We start from the raw sequence: 22742 nt of genomic DNA, 5'->3' as shown, positions 1-22742 counted from the left end.
TTGATTCAACGTAGCAGAGGGTAGAGTACTTGGGACTAGACATACTTGAAAAAAAAAATTACCACTAGAGAAAAAATTTAATTAAAATGGCTTCAAAAAGCTATTATTAGCTCAGTACTGATTTTCTCATGTGGAAATTTTGGATAACAAGAGAGCTTTCAAATAAAAACGTTCCTATATGAAAACTTATTTTTAATATATAAGTACAAAAGCAAATTATGCTTTGCATGCCCAGAATCCTCTTCCATTTTAGAGTCTTCATCAAAATCACTTCCAAACAGAAATGACATTAAAATTTTGCAGAACAGCTGGCTCATGTGAAAACAGCAAGATGTGCTGCCAACAGAAGCATTTCTCTTTAGAAGCTGATCCTGGATTTCAGTCTGGACTGTTTCACCATTACTTCTGGGAAAAAAATCTCACTGAAACTGCAGTAATTTTTTAATTGCTTATGTGGACTACAGCAAAGAGTCTGTTTACTTGCAAACAGTTAGAAATGTAAAGAAACTCCGTCATTTAAACATACTCTCCACTTGCAGTAACTGAGAACAATAGTTATGCCAAAAAAACCCCCCAAACCAAAAAACAAATGAACAAACAAAAATCCCAGCCCACCAGGAATCAACAAAAATTTCTGCTTTGGAAGTTGAATGCAATCAATAGTTTTGGGAAGAATGAAGTTGGTGAAAGTTTCAGCTCTTAACACCTCAGAATGCCCCTCTGAATAGCTATTTAAAGAGTACTGTACTGTACAGACTTGGAACATGCTGGCCAGTCCAGGTGTTGTATTACCCACAGAAGTTAAGTTTTAAACGCAAGAAAAAAGTACTTGTATCAACCTTGCAAAATATTCAGTCAGAATTTGGTTACGTAAAAAAATATTAATCACATCTTATTACCTGAAGCATGTTTTCTTCTCCCAAATATTTAATTTAGAATGCTGAATTAGACTGAACTTACAGGAAATTAATCATGGGAGACAAATTTGGGCTGTTTTCAGTGAAACAGACTCTAACAATTTGAAACTTTGTAAATGTAATAATCTATAAAGTTAGAGCCATCACATAATCTGTATTGAGCTTCCTTAACTTGCTTCACCTTAAGAAAAGCATTTCCAGGGAAGCACGTTCAAACTGACAAATGCCATCTATCACTGCGAATTCTTAAAGCAAATCAGCCTTTCCTACAACTGGGAGAGGAGGTGGCTGCCCGTCACGGATCTCTAATTTTGCAGAGTTTAGGTCTGGTTTTTTCCCTACTCAATGATTATACATTCTCTTTAAAGGCTGAGTGGGTTTCCTGCTTTGTTAAGGAGACATATTGGATCTCTCTAAAATAGCAGTGAGATGCCCATTAAAATGCATTAAACTCATTCAAGTAGGAAAACTGCATTTATTTACCAAATTACATCAAGAAACAACGAGCTGCCGCTCCTATCAGACATACTTTGATTGATTTGGGATTCATTATCTCATTGCCAAAATCAGTAAATGGGCCGCATTTGCTTTCTGTAGTCTTCCAGCAATCTTCATTCTACGAAGAGATCTTAAACCCCCTGAACAAGCTGAAAGATTCGACCTCATTCACCAATGCTTAACTGAAGTGCTGCCTCTGCAACACGAACATAGATGGAATAAGCTTTGAGGGAACAGCCTTTGAAATGAGACATTTTCCTCTGTAATCCCACGGCCACTGACACAGCAGGGCCACAGCCAAAACCACAGTGCAGTTTTAGAAATGAACTGATACTCTAGTTCTGGCCAATTCTAGTAATGAACTCTAGTTTTTACTGAGGGAGTCTGAATGAGAGATTTTCAAAAGGACCTCACTATTATGCATGGGAAAACTCTAATGGCTCCAGAAATGTAAGTAGTTTAGCATAACCACGCATCACAGAATTCCGATCACAAGTTTGAAACAATTACATGGGAGAAGGACTATCAATGAGAGCAAAATGAATTTGTATTTTCTTCAGACAAACAACATCTTCCAATTACCTGCAATTGCAAACAATTGTTTACTTTAGCATTTGCTCACTCTGGAACTAAGGTTAATGTTTTCTTAAACATCCAAGCACTGACCACATACAGAAATTTTGATCCTGTTTCCTTTTGCAGTTAGACATCACTGAGTGTCCCCTTAAATAAAATCTATGTCCCCTTAAATAAAATCTATTCTAAGGGAAGGAGGTAATGAAAGATTTAATTCTTAAAATTAACTTCACTCAATGTATTTTTTTCTAGGGTGACCTTACACAGAAGCTCTTTAACAGACACACTGCTTGATGATTAAGTGAGCTATGCTAATGCAACAAATGATCCAGGAGGCACAAAAGGATGACTTTAAATCACCAATATTTCTAAATTTAGATCTTCAGCTTTTCCATACTGTAAAAATCAAATCAACAGCATACTCACATCACCTGGAAAGGAATTTTGGAAGACTTTTCAGTGTAATAACATTACAGCTTTACTAGTGAAACAATGCAATGAGTTGCTTGGGTAAGAAAACAGAGGAACCATCATTCTTTGGCAAAATGGTTGAATTTCTATAATTATTTTGTCAGCCATATTTGGGATGTGCTGCTGGCTATTAAGGGTACTTTCAAGAAGACTTTGACCATATATACCAGCTAGCTCCTTAATACGTTTTGAAGTAGTTTGTCACTGAAATAGTTTTTGAAAAATATCCCAGACTATAACAAATGTGAGGCTGACAGCTTGGGAAGCACTGAACTGTAAAAAAACTTAGGTCCTAAGATTCTCAAAGTAGAGTGTCTCAAGACAGGGAACTGGAATAAAGCTACAGTGACAGTGAATATACTTGTTCAATTGGGATAAAAGATGTCATCAACAAAATTTTGCACAGGAATTTGCAGCAGTCTTTTCTGTCAGTAAGGAAGAAAGGAAAACTGTAATTTCTGTCTTCTAGAAGAGTGACTGTTGTAAGGAAGTGCTATTATATTTGAAAGAAAACACTTAGGAATCAAAATATCACTGTTCCTTTTAAAATTCTAGTAAATGGGCACAGAAAAGATAGTTGAGGGATTTCTGAGGCTCTGAGCTCAATTTTCCTTGATTGTGAATTAGCAATGGATGTGGGAGAAAGGCTGCATTTCCCCTCCAGTAGGAGCTACCAGTTTTCTCAAAGATTTTTTCTCCGTGCTTGACAATTTCAGAAGTGGCACCAATCAGAGAAATGATCAAGGTATTCTGTAAGTTTCAAGACTGAAGAGTAACATTAAATGTAAGCGCTAGATCTTTTTTTAAGTGCTGTGTTTCCAGTGTCAGTAACTACTGGAAAGGTGTAGAGGAGCAGCAATGCTTACCAGAAACCAACAGCCCCTGTAGGCCTTATCTAGGAATGAGCTGAGCCAGAAGATAGGAGTACTATGTCATATCTGGACTGCCTTTTTCTTGTTCATCTTTTGTTTTTCAGAGACTGTTCTTACATTATCCCTCTTATACGGTATCTCTTTAGCAGATACAACACTGACTGACCATGAAAACATCAATTTAAAGCTTCAAACTTAAAATATAACTGGGATGACAGGTTCCTTTTTATCAAGAAGAATTTCCTGCCTAGTAGACACTGGGTCAGCATCTGAACCAGCATTTCGTATGTTTTCCTGCATGCCATTCAAGCTCAATCCTGAATGCAATTTAACAAACTGACATGGAAACTCTTAAGACATGGAGAGGTCAAAAATAGAAAAGTTACTTAAGAAGCTGCTCAAAGACTTTATCCCAGCAAGAAAACTACTATGTCTACTTAGCTTCTGAGTGAAGAAATATTGCCAAGCTAACTTACAAACTTTCCTGTATATAAAACAAAAGTTAATTACAAATGCACTTGCTCTGTCTTTTTACACCATTGTTGGGGTTTTTTAGGAGTTCTAGGTTTTTTTTCTGTTAAAGGAATTTTCCCCCATACTGTTACTAAGACAACAAATCGCTGGGTACTTCAGAAAACAAAGAGCTACCCACTGAGGGTGGGGTATGCCTGGCTACTCTTTTGTTTCACCTGGGTGTGGGGTCAGTTGGGTCTCGGCGTCAAGAGAGAGAGGAAGCTGTTTTTCCTACGGCTGCTTTTCGTTCTGCTGGAGAAAACACTGGGATCCCAAGCCCGCCTTCCCTGCCCCGCTCGGAGCTGGGCCGTGGCCGCCCTGCCCGGCCATTGCTTCCAGCCTTCGCTGCGTTGTAGCCGTGCTCGCCCTCCCTGCCCAGACCTCCGGGGGGTTCTCCGTTTGGATACATCTCATCTGCCACCTGGGATTTGTGCTCGTCCCTGCTGTTCCAGCCTGCTGTTCCCGAGGGTCCGGCCGGACACCGGGATCAACTGCCCAGGGGTTTGTGAAGCCTTTGTCCCATCCCTTCCCGGGATCCCAGGGCACCGGTGCCGCGTGCTCCCCGAGCTCGCTCCGGAGCGCCCCCTGCAGCCGCGGGGGAACCATCGCACCTGCCCTGCTCACCGGGAGCCGCCAGCGCCCCTGCCGGCTGTGAGCGGAACTGCACCCGAGGGGAAAGGGCCCGACAGCCGAGAAGGCTGGGGCTGGGTTTGTGATTGTTTGCTGTTACTGCCATAGTTATTGTTGTTTGTTTGACTGGTTCTATATATAATAGTAAAGAACTGTTATTCCTATTTCCCACATCTTTGCCTAAAAGCCCCTTGATTTCAAAATTATAATAACTCGGAGGGAAGGGGGTTGCATCTGCCATTCCAAGGGAGGCTTCTGCCTTAGCAGACACCTGCCTTTCAAACCAAGACAATCATCTTTGCGGAATAGTATGTAGCAATATTCCTTCATGTGACTCCTTCTTCCCTTAGGTTTCCAGAAACTTGTATGTCTTCTACACAATGAAACATCACAGTATTAGGATGAATTAACAGTGACAAGCCACCACCATGCCTTGCTGCTTTCAAGCTGTGCTCTAAAACATTGATCATTTGCTTGCCTTTCCTCTTCCAAACTTCATTTACGAGAGAATTTTTCTTCTATCCATTTGAGACAAATTGAATTATCATAATTTTCAGACTTTTTCCTGAAGAAGTTGAATGATTAGGAATACCCATGATAAACTAAGAGGCCATGCAAGCTTCCCCGTAGCTCCTTCTCCAATAAACCCAACACACAGCAACATTATTACCCCCATCAAAATCTCTCCATGAATGTTGTATGTCACATTCTGTGGCAGTTTTTGCAGTTTCTCTCATACCTTCCTTGTGTGCTAGAACAAAGCTCAGAAAAGTTAAAATACTGCAAGTCAGTTGCTTAAGACCAAATACTTTTATTATCCTCATTAAGGAAAAAGTGTTAGAGCCTAAAGTCTTATGGTTGGAACAGAGTTTGGTTAGAGAGCAGAAAGGAACTACAACACACATCTGAGTCATGTTTGCACTTTCAGCACCCTGTGGTACAGGATGATGACCCCTGCAATTCTAAATTAAAATCTTGTATTGCTTGCTCTAAATTCTTAAGCTTAAAAACTATTAACAGGTTGCATATTGAGAGCCATTCTTTAACATATTTAACATAAGCACTTAGTTTATTAAGTTCTAGTTTACTAGCAAAGTGGTTGATAGTCATCATCCAACAGTCAATACAGGGACACTAAGACATATTCTGAAGAAGAAACTAGCAAGTTTAAATTTCTTTCTGAGTAGAAAAGCATTCCAACAACCTCATTGTTATGAATGACCAATATAAAAGTATCTCAAAAATTTGGGATAAAAAAGCATAGCTTTCCAAAACCATGCTTTATTTTACTCAAAGTGACACTGCAGAGGACATGGTTCTATATCTGACACAGGACTGAGACAATTTTAAAAGAAGTGCAGTTCAGTTGCCTTCAGTTCTTTCTGAACAGGTTATACCCTGGTTCTTAGTAAGACATTTACTAAGACCACTTCCTTAAATAAATCCCAAAACATTGCAGAGATAAGCATTTCACAGGCTTACAAGAAAAAGTTGCCTACATCCATAGGTTAACAACAGATTGCAAATGGCAGATTGTAAAAAAGCATGCTGAACAGTACACAAGCACAATGAAACATATCTTCTTACATTTGAAATATTCATACCTGGGTACACTGCCTGTTAAACTTCTTTCACTTGATGATGATGATGATGATCCAGGTCTCTGATCTGTCTTCCTCCCTAGAGTCTCTGTTGCACTAGTCTGAGGTTTTTCACCTTCCTCTCCTGGCTTTTTTTTTTCAGTATCACTTTCATCACTGCCTTCTCCTAAGATGTCATCCACCTGCCAAAGAGTGGAGGAGTCAGTTTATCTTCCAGCAGACTACTCTGTAATAATCTTTCATAATTATTGGATCACTCTTCAATAATCATTAAGAATATGCTTCAAGTTTCCTTGGCCTCCTCTGTCAAAATTTAAATTAAACCCCAATGTCTTCAATGCAGTTTCTGTAACAACTAGCAACATTCTATTCAAATATTTATTCTATGCTTAGCTTAAGATAGATACACATATACTCACATGACAGTCACACAGAAAACTACTATAAAAAGAGTGCTGTCTTTTGAAATTAAAGAGATAGATGATTTATACTATCGTAACATACTGATGCATACTTTCTACTACATACATTTTATATTATTATAGCATACAGAATCACATGGGCAAGGCATATTAAAATCTCTACTAAGAATTCTTATATTTACAGGTATTCCTTGATACATATATAACTATGAAGAAGTCTATTTCTAAATAATACAGTATGAATGAAACATAATGTACAAACCCCATTTTATCCAGATTATCTGATTGTGCTAATTATTAAGGATAAATCTATCAAAGGGCTTACATATTTTGTTAAATAATTGTTTGGCCTTTACTTTTGAAAAGTTAGCATAGGATTTGATAATCCTCTAAAAATTTGTTGTGACAGGTTCAGTACTGTTGAAACCATCATTAAAAGCAAATCATACTCATGAGCCACCCTAATGAGCTTCAAAAGGTTATATTCTTTTTGGGTTAGCATTCAACCTTGAGAAAGAGATGAAAACATGAGAAAACACAGGTGAAGATCCCACAGTCTCAATTTTTTGTGAATGGCAGAAGACATGGAACTAAGCCATGTGTGAGCATTTCTCTACTGATATTTAAGAATTTTTCCTAGAAGCAGCTTATTTCAACACAAGTTAAAATATGCTTCACTACTACTCTCTGTTCTCCCTAATCCACACCTGCTTTATCAATAAGAAAAATATCTGCATATGAAAATGGGCTAAAAGATTTTATGCTGTTAATCTGTTGCTTTTACATGAATAATCCCAACAGCTAAAAGAAAGCTGTAAGAAAATCACTTATATCTAGTCATTAATAAATGGACCTTTAATTTCTTTGTTTAGCTCATTAAAAGGAACTGCAAACCAGTGTACCACATCTAAATCCAGAAGGCAGTTTCAGGTAGAAACTGTAGGAACTGCTGTGTCAAATCAAATGGCATTAGTCCAAAAATGTTTTTCCTGTGAGCAAAAGTTGTCATATGCATGACAAATAAGAATCATGGAACACAATTAAGGTTCAGGGAGACTGAAAACACTGCTAGAGATAAGCCAACAGTGAACCCAGTAGAAAAATGTGAAGTACACAGGATGGGGATTTTTCTGTGTGTACAGAACGCAGTGAAAGTGTCAAGTGTTTTAAGAGCTACAGCTTGGGATGGCAGGAAGACCCTGCACATACAGCTTTGGTAAAAGACACTCCAGGTAGCTGACATGGCCAGTAATTGACAGCCAAATGGCAGCACAGATCCACAGCTCTGACAACTCCTTTCCTGCAAGTCTTTAACATTTAAACTTACATTCCTTCATTCCAAAAGCAATACTTTTCCAGAAAGTCTTATGTTTAAAACTATGTTCTCAATACAAAATATGTTAAGGTTTTCAAAGGATAAAGTTAGGCTGATAGACATTCACTATTACAGATGCCTCTCTCAAACTGAAGTTTGAAAGCCTTTTAAAATCTACTTTGTGTGAACAGTTTTGACAGACTAGCAGTCTAGTTATTGCCATGTCTGTTTTTCTTTCATCCTGTACAATAACATTATTTGTTTGAAGTCTGAAATGCCATTTAATATTAAAATTACTAGAATTAGTTGTACACATATATATGCTATTTCTCTGAAAGGCCATATAAAATGCATGTATAAATCACAGAAATATATAAAATTTTGAAAATCATTGCACATGAAAACAATGTGGGATGGTCCCTACAAATCTCTTAAACTAGAAGGGCACCCAAACATGGATTCCTGCTTAATTATTGGCTAAATTGCAAATGTGCTGAAAAATATAAGTATTACATCTTCATCTTCCACAATTCTCAAAAGAAATGGAAAAAAACCCATATTTTCATTGAGGTAGTGAGATCTCAGCCCTTGACACTTGAACAAGTTAATAGGCAAAAAAAGTTCATTAATATCTATACACCAACTACCTATCCATACCTATCACTAACTTTGAATAAATAAGAAAGTTCAAAGAGTAGAGGAAACTTTTAATCTGATTCAGAACATGACAGATATAGATGTGCCAAGTATCAACTATAGCTTCATCGATGGGATTAGATTTTATATAATTAATATAAGTGGAACATATAACACTTCAGAAGAAAATGCCAGCTAATACCAAATCTTACTGATAAGATACAGTGAAGGGATGCTTACTGCTTTAACACCCATAGCAGCTACCTTTGAAATAGAGTTTTATAATCCAGCAATAATGATTAACATTGAAAAATGATTCATCCCTTGAAAATGACAAACTTGTTCAATTCAGAAAGAGAATCAAAAAGCCTGACAACTCTTTTAAACACCCAATTATAAAACCAAGTAAAAGTCCTCATCTGACAAAGTTATTTTACTTCTCTCTTAGGAGGAGCAGAGCATACACTCAAGCAAAGTATGAAGACCAAAGAGCATAAAGACCATGAGATTTTTAGTCTCATTCTCTGATGAAGAGCTGAAAAGTACCTAAAGCTTTGCTAAAAGGAAAGTTAGAACTTTCTGTACTATTAACAAACCAGATCAGCTGAAAGCATTTTCACTCTAGAAGTTGAGTTTACACATTCAAATTGAATCAAGACTCCAAGAAAACACCAAAAAAGAAACTGCTATGAGCAACTTCAATTTTTCATAAGGTTAAGTTACAGGCAATGTTTTGATACAGCTTTATGGATATAACAGAGAGCTATCATGATACCTTACATTTTTTCAAGTAGCAACTACATACACAGTAGTGCAAACTACAGATTTAAAAAGAAAAAGGAGCTGTGAATAAACTTTAATTCTTGTTTTTCAACTAGCAAGTACTTTAGGATTCAAGTTTTAATAGAATTGAGAAGCTACCTTAGACAGCCAACAGGACAACACTTGCAACTGCTCAAAAGATCTCTTAAAAGTGCTACAATGGTCTGAAACACTTTACAGGAATTAGAGAAGAAAAATCTATAAAAACAATAGGTTTGATAAACAGCTGGAAATTTTGTACTGCACAGAAGATACACATATTTCTGCCACCCCCCCCCCCCCAATCTTTCTGAAAAGACTTCTGCTCCAACTGATTGTGTACGTTAAGGGAAAATCAGAAAAAACCACCAAGCATTTAAAGGAGTTCTTTAGGTCTCTTTCTACTGCCACAAAAATGACTGTTCATTGTTAGCAATGCAAGCAACTGGTATTGACAGTAAGTACAGATAAAACCCAACTCCATTTCAGCATAAAAACCTGTGTGTCCTGAGCATTTGAGATTGTGTTGAATGCATTTTTTCTTAGAAAAAACTGGCAAAAACTAATATAGTCTGCCACCTGTGTCAAAAGGTTTCAATATGTACCTTATACTCCCCCTATGGTATATAAGGTCAAAAAATAACTCTAAAAGGATCCTATAACCCCTGGCTCCCCTTCCAACATTCCCTGCTACTTTGTCCCAAACTATTGCTTTTTAGTACATTACAGAAATCAGCTGACTATTTCACAAACTTTAGAAGAGCAGAAAATGAGAAGACAAATAAAGATAATGTAGGAAAGGGGACACTGAAAATTACAAACTAAGCAGCACTTCCGAGCATGTAAAATTAACAGTGAATGGTTGTATCAGATTGTAAATCAAACTAGAGAGAGTGGTGGCTCTATCTTTCTGGAGCTGTGCACTGAACTTTCTAACCTTCCAGGGCAGAAGTGTGAAAAAACTGCTCCGTCTGTGGCAAAATAAATGTAAATAATACTCTAAAAGCTTATTAACTCCACACTATAATGTAGTTTGTAGGAATTAATACAGCACTGCTAACTCTAAAGCAGGTGCAGTTATATTCCCATAACCCAGCTTACAAGAAGTCACCCAACAGTGCTCTACACAGTGTGCACAATCTCTCGACAAATCATGATTGTGGCACAATCAGAAATGACTGTCCTCTCTTTCCTCAAGCTGCTCGAAGCGTACACCCGGCATTTGGAAAAGCAAGGAAAGGTTTATCAAGAGAGGGACAGAAGAAATTATGTTTGTGCAATTGACTTGGAAAGTTTAACTGCTCAACACAAAAGAAGCGCAGTTTTGCAAAGAAGAGCGAGAGGCCATGACAGGACTGACAAAGCACCTGCACAAGCACGAGGCAGAAAGTGAAGTGCTGGGTCACTTAACTTGCACAGGCAGTCATCTTAATTTCAAATCCCACTGGGTTCTGTGCTAAACAGCATAATACAGATGTTACCCATATGTCAAACTTAAGCAAGATCAGGTGCTAGTTATGCAACTCTATATGTCAGAGTAAAGTTTCTGTGATAGCTGACTATCTGGATGCTATCTTCTACTGAATACAGTATTAATCTAGTTTTTACATATGTGTTACATTGTACCCTTGATAAAAAGGGCTGAGTTCAACAACATATCTAGAAAATACTCTTAATTTCTAGTGAAGCCAAACAGCAAAAAAGCAAAATCGAAGTGTAAAGAAAGCATAGTAGTACTTAGAGACAGAGTTTCATTGAAATTCCAAAACAAAACAAACCTTTCCTAGAATAAGTAAAAATACCTGAAGTCAAGTGAATTTCTATTAAGGATCACAGACAAGCAGTTATTCACTCTGTGAATAAATTCAACATAGAATCTGGTTTTAATGGTGTAAAATGGTTTTACAACAAGCTTTCAGAATATCCAAATAGTTTCAAAATAAGGGAATGTGTTTTTCTTTGTAATTTTTATCATTTACTGTATTTATATTCATAAACACTGTCTCTCCCTTTCAACAAAAAGACACCCTCAATTTTCTTTCATTAGCAATTAAAGAAACATTACAACGTTTTACTGTCTTTTTGTAATAGGAAAGTATTAGTGAAATAAAGACATTACTGCTTTGTTCCTCAGCAGCTGAAGTCCCAGAATGAGATCTTCATGCTCAAGAAGTATTATTTAAAATACATTTTGCTTTTCTAAATACTTTATGGTATATTTTTGAGTGGGAGGTGATTGCCCTTTTCCTCTGTGAAGGGGCATTAACCATGGGTAGCTTTTTTTAGTTCAGGCAGTAAACAGATTTCTGAGTTATATTCAAAGCCAGGTGTTAAGAATGAGAGCAAAACCAAACCTGTAACTTGTGCTTCCTGGCACTTGTGGTCTGGAATGATTTTCACCTACTGTCATCAAACTGCACATAGAAATATTAGCAGTTCCTGGTAATAACCAGGAGGTTATTAGCCAGTTTTAGGATGAAAAGCAATTATGTGAGAAGAAAAAGCCTTGGCTCGATGCTGAGCACAGCTGCTATGCTCAAATTTGAAAACCAGCAATTTAAAAACACCACGTGGAAGTAATTTACAAGGAGCCCCCACTGCAATCCCTGGAGGCTGCACTGGGACCTTGCTGGGAAACGAACAGAGGCAGTGGAGCCCCAATAGCTGGAGCTCCCAACGCTGCTCACAGCACTGGCTACAATGCCAGCACAAGCTTTAATTGCAGCCCTGGGCAATAGACTGTGCTCCTTAAAGGCAGATCTGAAGGGAAAAATCCCAAACCCACTGCCTCTGGTAATCTGACCGCTTAACCTCTGCAAATGAAAAGGAAAGGTAACTGCAACTACAGCTGCACAATTCACTGTATTTGGGCTTTACTACTGCAGTTAATACTTTGACTAGAATGAAATAAAATGTCACTTAGAGATTGCATACCAATATTGTTATTAAAAAGCAACACTAATCCTGTATCCTTCATATGATTGAATGAGATTGATTCTTCAAAGAATGCCATTTAAAACTTTGAATTTCCTACCTGGAGATCAATGTCTAGATTTGAGTGGAAACCTTGTAAACATTCTTAAGATGCCTAGAACAAATACCTGAAACTGCTAAAAGAAACACAAGGTGCAATCTTTCCTTGGTAATTAGGGTGCTTCGAGTGCTGACTTAAGGATTCTGAAGTCCTTCTAAAACATAAATTTTATTATGGAACAAGGGGGAATGGTTTTCAGGTGAAAGAGGACAGATTTAGATTAGATATCAGGAGGAATTCTTCGCTGTGAGGATGGTAAATCACTGGAACAGGTTTCCCAGAGAAGCTGTGGATGCCCCATCCCTGGAAGTGTTCAAGGGTAGGTTGGATGGGGCTCAGCACAACCTGATCTAGTGGAAGGTGTCCCTGGCCATGGCAGGGAAGTTGGAACAAGATGGTCTAAGTCCCATGGCAGGGGGGCTGGAATGAGATGACTTAAGTCCCTTCCAATCCAAACCATTATATGATGCTCTGATTATTAGTATAATGAAAATTGCTTTCTTCCATTAAATTAGTAACACTTCACTGATGTTGGAAAGACAAAAAAGCCCATTCCTAACTACTAATTTGTGAAATTTAAATTAAATTCACATGGACTAAAAGTTACCAACTGTAATATTCACAACAAATTTTTAATTTAAAGTCTCTAAAGAGAAAATGTCTCAAGGGAGATAATATGATGATTTCTCCAAAGCCTTTCTGAGTCAGAGACATCATTGGAGCCTGGAAGCTATGGCTTCATCCGATTATAAAGCCATCCATAACTCTAATCTTCCTTTCCTTTATTCTGTTTTCAAAAGAAATCCTCTGCCAAAAGATTGTTAAATAGCAATAGGCCTGTAAATCTACACTGTAATTTTTTTCAAACAGTGAAGTCAAAGATAAAAAAAAATTACCACAATACCTGTGGCCAGAATACAGTTGTTCACCTATGCTGGAGGACAGATTCAATGGGAACAACTTGAAAACAAGATCAGCATTTCCACTCCACCTTCCCTGCCCATCAGCTTATAGGTGGGATGGAGAGGAGAGAAAACCTGAGCCCACCGGAGGCAGCAAGCGTGGAGCCCTCTGTTCCTTTGGTTGCAGCATTTCTAGAACAATGATACCCTAGCATACATAAGAACTCCATGGCTGCTAAATGCAATGATTCTTCAATTTAGACTGCTGAAAATATCCATGCCAAAATTCCAGAAAAGGCTCCAACAATATAAGTTAAAGGCCAGTGAGGAAGAGCATGATCTACAGCTACCCTTCAGAGAAAGAATGTGTTTTTAGTCTCTTACTGACCATTATTTATGAAAAGTTCTGGCCTTAGGTACAGCAAAAAAGCAAGTAGTTGGAAGAGGTTTGTCCTAGGCTTCTTTGCAGGGAAGCAATCCTCTGCTGACATGGAGAACAGAACGCTGCCTCCTCAGCAGCAAGTGACTTTTCAGGTCACTCTCATAGCTATAAGCAACTGTGGGCTGCACCATGACCTTACTGCACAGAAAAGAATCCACTTAGTTTCACATCACAAATTTTTTTCCAAATATGGAAAAATCTAATATTTTTAAACGTAGCTTTGATCTTAATTTTTTCTTCTGTATATGAAAACTTTTCATTTCACTTTTTTCCTCAATGAACTGAAAAGCTTTTTTTATGTTTATTCCTACCACCCGAATGTTTAGGTACAGTTAACTGAGGATATTACCACCTATGTCTTCAAAAAAGCTAGCAAGTATTTCAGCATGCTTTTCAGAGGTGATATTATGGCATAATACATATGAACAATTAAACTTTCCTACAATTTCCTACAGTCTGTATCAAGAGATTTGGGCTGAATTGAAGTAACTTTGAAACAAAAAATTTTCTTATACAAAGATGTCACAGGAAGGATAAGCAGTCTGAATTAGGTTAAATTGTCCCTCAGTACATAAAATTTAAGGGAGAATGTGTGACGTAACTCAGTCCCATTTCTTCTGAGTAACCTCAAAAGAACTTATCTTTCACATTCTGTCTCATCTGTTTTTTTTTCTTTAGCATTAGAGTGCTTTTTTCTCCTTTCAAATTTCTGACTTGATTTTTAGAGTCACATAAGGCATTTATGCAAGTGTCCAATACCCCTTTGTCTCAAACACTTCAAATACAGATTTCACTGTTCTCTACCACAATTACCACTGGCTCGTTGGAGCAGGTGATGAATAAATATCAGAAATGACTAGTCTTGTTCATGATTAAAAAAAGAAACACTTTTCCTCTATTTCCATCTCCATACACTGAGATCTACCTTTGTACCATCTTGATTTTGATAAAGGCATGCTTCAGGTTAGAATATCGAATCTGGCAGTGTTATTATATCTAGTTTGGTAGATTGAGAAACAATTATTCTAACAGTTTAAGGAATATTACCAAACCTTAGAAAAAAGCTTTTATGAGATTTCTTTCACATATAATTAATTTAGATATTGACTTGTATGTCCTGGATGACTACATTTAAATTAAAATGCATCCCACTGAAACCAAAGCTGGTCAGAAAAAAGCTGTACGTTTATATACTCAGTCGTGAACTGCATGTTCTTCAGTATCAGTTCCCCTACTGAGAAATCACAGGATTTGACTAGTAAACATGCTTAATAACTTGCAAGCTTGAAGGAAATGGAAACCATCTGAGTGCTCAGAATTTCCACTATGCAAAATATTAATCTTGCTTTTTCTATTTCAATTAGCCCATCCTTTATGTGAAAAACACCTTATGGGACATCTGAGAGTTTGTTAGTCGCTAGACACCTAGAATCACAGAATAATTTAAGTTGGAAGGGACTTCTGATGGTCACAATGTCCAGCACCCTGCTTGAAGTCAGATCAGTTCTATAAAGTTACTCAAGGCTTTGTTCAGGAGCGTTTTAAATATCTTCAGATATGGAGATCTAGGACCACTCCTGGAAACCTCTTCCAAAGTTTGATCACCCTTGAGGTAAGAAGATTTTCCATTATACGAAGTAATCCTTGTAATTAGTGTCTGCTGCCTCCCACCCTATCACTGCACATCTTTGGGAATTGTCCACCTGTGTCTTTTTTAAACTCTCATGCTGCTGTTGACAGCTGCTGAACTCTCACCACCACTATTAAATGAGTTGCCATGAGTTTGAAAGGGTACATGTTTTTTAAGAAAACCCACTAGGTTTAGATTTGGTGGGGGGAGGGCTCTAGGCAAGAGTTTTAATACAGCATGGCTTTTTCTACTAGGACAGACAATTAACCATTAAACTTTAAGCATTCATATTTGATCTCTGAAGGGTTGATACTTTAATAATAATGGCTATAAAACCATCAAGACGATGAACTAAAAGAAAAAAAGAGGGCAAAGTCACATGCTTGAGTTTAGCTTTATTTTTATAAATTCAAAACTCATAATTTGCTTTTTCTCAGAGAGCCAGGATAAGAACATTGAAATTACAGGACAAAAACTGATCACCAAAAAGGAAAACTAATTTAGGTTTATCCAAAGTTTTTTCCCCTCCCCTGTGTAACACTACCAATCATCAAGCAGAAACACGAGTGAGTACACCTTCAACAAACAGATGGTACATTTAAATTTAACCACAGGGTTTCCCAGTATTGCAAGAGGAGCAGAAGTAAGAAGGCAGAAGGACTGACACTTCAAGTGTCCTGCTGTAGAGAGATGCAACAAAACTATCTCACTGCTCATTGTGTGACATCTCAGAGACAGGAGCAGTTTAGTTACCTTCAACTACTTTTTTAAGCTGCGTTACTGCGTAGCTACCCCATTTCCCTATCCCTCTTCATTTTATGTCTACACTAACACCCAAGCTGTTAACAGTATGCCACAGCAGGAATAAACCGCTGCAAAGAGACTTTGGATAAGCATCTCTATTAAAATGTGTAGCCACAACCTGAATAGTGGGAGACTGCAACAGACCAATGGCTTGGAGAAGTTATGTTAAAAGTATTACCACATACTCTTTTGTGACCAATTTAGAATTTCATAATCTGATGAACTGAACCATGCACTACTACTGCAGCCTATTGGTACTATCAGCACATTCTCTTCTGAAGAGTAATATTTGTGCCATTGGCCCATCTTTCAAGTTCACCTGTACCTGCAAGTCCTAAAAAACAAAACCAAAAAAAACAGCAATAGAAGAGAAACTCAAGCTGCATGCTCAAGTTCAAGTGTCACATATTACTAAGTGTCCTGATTTCACTTTAAGCAAACCTTCACCTTAATGAAATGAGGCAGTGAGTGAGTCCCCAGGCAATAGTCTGTTGCACTCAAATTCTGTTACAGTCTTTTTGTAGAAATAAGCACTATCTAAATATCCAGAGACTGGAATACCTAGAGAGTCTATTGATGCTATACAAACAGAATACTAATATACATAAACTCCTAGAGGGAAGGGAAAGGAAGAAGGAGAAAATTCTTATACAAATACATCTTTGGTGTTCCTTAGTTCACAGAAGCTATCAAGCGTGCAAAATGAACAAAGACTAATATCACTGTAGTCTTTTCCCAGCCAACAAAAAAGGCCTGGCAAAGACTAGAAGTATCCATACCTGTTCCCTTTTCCTTTAACACAGGTGGACATTTCAGGGATCTCACTTTGCTGCACTCGTCACTACAGCTCTTATCTTGCAGAACTTTACAGCAACAGGTTAAAAACTTGTAACACCTTACAGCTGTACTGCTCATCTGTTTTAAAACAAGACCATATCACACTTTGTCCTCAAAGCTACCCTTCCTTTAAAGTAGAACATATATTTTGCTGACACACAACAAACAACAGCTTTGTCTTGTAATTTTGCAAGACTCTGAGAATTGTCAGTCTGGCTAGTAACTGAAGCACATTTTTGCCAGAAGCTGTCATAACCTCCTTCTTATTCCTAGAGATTTAAAAAGAGATATGCACAATCTAAATTTCTTTAAAAATAAATTAATCTAATTTGCTAATGAAAGAACACTTGCACAAGTTGTTTAAATACTGTCACAAAATACCACTGACATATTAGGTGAGAAATTCTAACATTCTATTAAAAATGACACATGGCAATTTGAGAAGGCACAAAGCCTAGGCTCTGATTGATTGTTTCTGACACTTCATTGCCAAGGGGAGACATCAGTAGGAAGCTGCTAATGAAGTGCTGAGGGCAGCACGACATCAGTATGTTAGTATCAAGGAACTAACCTGCTTTTATACTGTTTAGGTTATATAAAGAAATAGAAATTTGGGTAAAAATCATTTAGCATAAAAAATACTTAGTCTATTTGTACTACTTCTAATCAGTCCGTCAGAGCAAGCCTTTTTTGGACATAAGCCTCATTTAACAACTATTTTTTGAACATCAAAATATTGTCAAGTGACCCCTTGACAGTATCTGCTCTCATGTAGTTTCACTTAAAAACACAAAAGAAAAGAAACTATGGATGCTGAACACACCTATTGCAGTGCTCCCCTCCATGAGCATTTTGTAGAGGATAGCATACTAATTGCCCAAGCCTAATAAGCAATGGGATTCCTAGGCAGCTAGCTAGGATGAAGTGTCATCTACTGCTAAAACTCACTTGCACTCTGGCCCAGCTGGTAAGTTTCTTCCTGCCACAGAGAGGCAGCTCTGAAGAGGCGTGAACAGGCTTCCTTCATCGGTGCAGCTTGATGACTGTCCAAATGGTTTTTAAAAGAGAATGGGACAGTTCTCAACATATAGTCACTATTTTATCTGGAAATACCTGCTGAACTGGTGGATGGCGTTTAAAATAGTATTTCTTTTCCTAATAGTGGACGTGATCCAGGTTTTTGCAGCCTGCATTTCTAAAGGGAAAAATCTCAGCTTTTATGAAAAAAAGTACTAGGACACTAATCTGCATATTCTCTTTCAAGTCATCCCCAAAGGCATTAGTTAGTAGTGTAGCCAACCTGCAAGTACACTTAGCACATTATCCTTGAAAACTGCTGAGAAGCATTTAGGGCTTAACCCATCTGGTTACTCCATTAAAATGAGAAAACCAAGAGTGGGAGGAAACTTGATTTGAACTAATTTCCTAACACTTCAACCTGAATTACAGATTATTTAAACTACCTTTGAGGCTTTAATGTTCTTCAGCTCAGAGGCAAACACTAAACTTCTGAAATGCAGCAACCAAAAATGCAGTCTCTTATTGCACAGTCATGATCAGAAAATACTGTAGAATAACAGCCACAATTATGGACTTTACTCCAGAAGATGTAAGAACCCAAGCACCTCACCCTAAAAAGAAGATACATAAAACAGTTGCTGATACAATATGCACACCACCCTCCCATTTTTTACATCTCAACTTTCAAAGCTTTCTCTCAATGAGTCCTTGTTATCACATGTTTTAACAAGACACTCTCTTAGCACAGTGCTCGGTTTCACCATCCCAAGGCTAACTGAAAGCTTATCTTTTGCTTAGAGAGACTGAATATTCATCACTACATACATACTTCAGAGAAAAATAAGGGTTTTTTTCCTTTTCAGAGGTTGAACTCCTTTACTTCTTGTTCAGCAGAATATAAAGCTGTTCAGAAGCCACAGTCCAAATGAAATTGAAAACATTATGGTGAGAACAAAAGACAGGCAAAAAAACCTGCTTTCATTTACCTGCATGCACAAGCTTTCTGCAGTTATCACAGCTGCAAAAGAACCCAAACTATGGCTGTGTAGAGCAACTGGGATACAGTAGGGCTTACTAGCTCAAAAACACTGCTATAAAAACACAGATAAGCTGTGTTCAGGATAGATTTATTCACACATACTATGAACAAACCCACCCCCTAAGATGGCTAAGCCAGCTTGGATCTGCCTTGACTTGCTAATTTTAACTTAGCATTACCAGATATCAGCTGGCCTCATGAAGCATTATTTATTTGTCAGTGAACTTCCCTCCTCAATAAGCCTGATTAGTTTGGTTTTATTATAACAAGAGCCAAGAGATACTTATCAGTGTGCTCCAGCTAACAAAACCACCTCACATAGTTAGCTTTGGAGAAAACTATTTCTGCTTTTACAAGAAATTTAAGGATGACAGTGAAGACAGAGCAGTTTTGAAATGGTTTCTACTGAACTGGGCAATGAGACTGCTTGACTCTACAGACAAGCATGTAGCTTTTAAGTGCAGTAGTGCTGAAATATGAGCACTGTGTATATGGAAGCATCCTGTGTAGCTAGCCTACTCAATAGCCAGAATTAGGCATGGAGTAAGTTAAGGAAAAAGAAAAGTAGGAATCCATAAAACAGTGAACAATAAGCCCAGTAGCTGAAGAGTGGTCTGTTTCTACAACAAGCTCAATATTAATGTGATTGAATACCATGCAGGTTCTGATATGATCTCTGTGTCATGGTATGACAGCTATATCCAGTCCTCAATACGTCTGTGATGAAGCAAGTTTGATGCTGGAGCATTGAAATATCTAGGATAGGCAGCTGTCTGTGTTAATCTCAGAGAAAGCAGTATCATCATATTTGCTACAAGGAGTGACAGGGAATATTGTCCAGAGATGACTGTGACCCCTGGCAATTAGAAAGTGCAAGCTCATATACAAACCCTGTAACAATACAGAGTAACAATGATGTTCTCACAAGATCTAAAATTAATGCCACTACTGTAGGCATGAAAAAGTTACCACAGCACAGCCATTGGGGAATTATTAATTTTGTGACTCATTGCAGCAGAGAATCTTGTACATCAGCAGGGGGCTCTAGCTCTGCAGCTTTTCCTAACCTCTATTAAAGTTGTACATGGAATGGAAATAGTGGTGCTGACACAGGAGCTAGAACACTCGGAGCTGAAGGACTATCACACAGAGGCAGAGCTGATTGGCTGTATTCAGTGTGCCTGAAGCTGGCACCTGACAAGAACGAAGACTACCAAAGCAGAGATGTTTTCCCTTGAAAATGTCTCTGAAGTGAGCAATTGCAATTATGCATAAGTAAATTTAACAATAAATCAGCTTATGATAACTGTTCAAGATCAGCTGATTAAAAAATAATGGTATAAACTAAACTGTCCTTCAATGCTGTATGTAGAAATAACCTGGCCTTTGTGTCACCAAAATGGACTTGCATTTTTATTGTCCCAGAATTCCAACCACAAATTAAGTTTGCTAGCAGACTAGCATTATGCAAATGTTTGTGAAGATTCTTCATAGCACTTAACACACATTATGCTATATTGCATATCTATATTTCTTTGTATGTTGAAATACAAGTATCAGAAGATCTTGATAAAACAAAAGAAATAGTTATGGAAAAACAATTCAGACTTAGACTGGGACTTGAGCAGACACCTTTAAATATCACTCACGGAGAGTAACAGCTCAAATTTTAATTTAAAAAAATGTTAGACTTGTGATGAGGCTCAATCAGGCCCTGTATGCAGCTGCTCACAATTATGTTAGGGATCAGCTTGCAAATCGTTTAACATGGCTCAGGCAACTCATTTTTAACTGTGGCCAATTAGTGTTGACAGCCTACCTGCATTTCATTTAGCATATGGAAGTAGACGTATATGTTAAAATAAGGTTACTGAACTCTATTTAAAGAGGTTTTGCCCCATTTTTGGTGAGTAAACAAACAGCTGAAAAATGCTTTCAGCTTCTCTTTACTAAAGCCAGCCAGATAAGGATGCAGAGACAATGTACTACCAGAGTCCTTTGAAAAACCTCCACAGACTGTATGGGAAAGCCTTCTCCCCTATAGAATAACCAAAACCTTGTATATACATTCCAGAGGTGGAAGCTTTATAGAACTGTTTTCCATTTCACATGGAGTAACATTAGAATAACACATTTGCTATAAAATCAGACACAGTTTACAAGCCAGAAATTGTTCATATCTGCAGTATCACAGAGCTCAGGATTTATCCTTATGTGCATAATTTTTACTCTATGCTTAGCAGAATGTCAGCTACATGGAAAAAGAAGCTACTCTTCTAAAATCCCAACTTTACAATGAAACAATTTTGTGAACACCTTTGGGAGAATGGCAGAGGATCTGAATCAACTATTGACTGAATCAGGAAAGTATGAAAACTATGTAAGATGGCAGAAGCATCTTTGCTGACAAGTAAATCAGACCAATCTTGGACTAACTAAGTTTTGCCTGGATTTCCCTTTTTTTCTACTGACAATCTATCAATCTGATTGAGTTTTATCAGATTCCTCAAGAAGAAGTAAGGGTTGAAATAAGCATGGCTGCTTCTTTAGTTGATGTCCACTTGCTGCAGCCCATTACTAACAACTATTGTAGCACAAATATTTGCACTTATGATTAAAGTACCTGTTAAAATAATTAGGCATAATGTAAGTGAAGTTTCAATAAAAAAGAGGGAATGGCCTGAAGCTGCACCAGGGGAGGTTTAGGTTGGATACTAGAAAAAGGTTTTTCACCCAGAGGGTGGCTGGGCACTGAATAGGCTCCCCCAGGGAAGTGGTCACAGCTCCAGCCTGACAGAGTTCAAGGAGCATTTGGACAATGCTCTTGGGCACATGGTGTGACTCTGTGATAGCACTGCACAGGACCAGGAGTTGGACTCGATGATCCTTGCGAGTCCTTCCCACTCAGCTTATTTTGTGATTCTGTGAAATGTTTTTTATTTTTTTCTAAAAAGCCTGATCAGCCAAGAACTTGATTGATCATGTTCATTTTGCTCAAAAGTCTTATATCTTATTTTAATTAACAACTTGTCATGACTGCTATCAAACTAATTCTTACATATATAGGTAGTCTCCATTTTTATCTACAAAATGCAGATATTTATACCATGTGTCATCTGAATGCCAAAAGGTTACAGTATGTTTCCCATATATCCTTATGGCATACAAATTACAAAAAAACCCCTCTAAAATGAAAATAAGGCATCCAAGTACATCAAAAACCGTGCTTAAATAGTATTTTCTATGCAACCTGTGCAGAAAAACAGAAATGATCCACAACTGATTGTCTACTTGAGATAATACCAACTTTGATAAAAATCCTTTTCCTATTTTGGTAATGAGTTGTCTCCTTGTAAAACATGGTATTACATTAAAAAAGCCTCTTTCCAAACACTTCTAAAAAGCTTGAACCATGATGCCCTCTTAAAAAACAAAAACAAGCAGACAACCAGCTCTATGCAATTAGTGCATTAACTAATGGTCTGCAGAGAAATATCAGACCAAAAAAATAGGAAAATATATGTTTCACATTTTGATAATCCATTTGAATCTCACTAGCTTTATCTACACTACATGTATTTTGGTGCTCCTTCTATTAGGCGAGTAACAATCAGACTGTCACTGTTTCTGGTCAGGATGATTTACAATTTAAGCATGACCAATACTGATTAAAAAAAAAGTTCATGTCTTCTGTAACTAAAAAACAAAAGAGAAAAGCAAGAAAAGCATAGCTGCTTTTTAAAACAGTTTCCATTTTTTCAGAGGAAGCTGAATTCTTCAAA

General features: G+C 37.5%; 1 protein-coding gene across 1 annotated transcript in view; it reads right to left on the bottom strand.

The window, feature by feature from the left end:
* Positions 1-22742, bottom strand: part of CTDP1 (CTD phosphatase subunit 1) — a 102781-nt gene that overhangs the window by 27382 nt on the left and 52657 nt on the right. The window contains exon 12 of the mRNA XM_039571975.1: positions 6082-6260. Coding sequence (XP_039427909.1) covers positions 6082-6260 — 179 coding nt within the window. The remainder of the gene's footprint in view (positions 1-6081; positions 6261-22742) is intronic.

The sequence above is a fragment of the Corvus cornix genome, chromosome 2 (genome assembly GCF_000738735.6).
Source record: "Corvus cornix cornix isolate S_Up_H32 chromosome 2, ASM73873v5, whole genome shotgun sequence".
In the NCBI taxonomy this organism is placed as follows: domain Eukaryota; kingdom Metazoa; phylum Chordata; class Aves; order Passeriformes; family Corvidae; genus Corvus; species Corvus cornix.
This window is presented reverse-complemented; position numbering and strand designations above follow the sequence as displayed.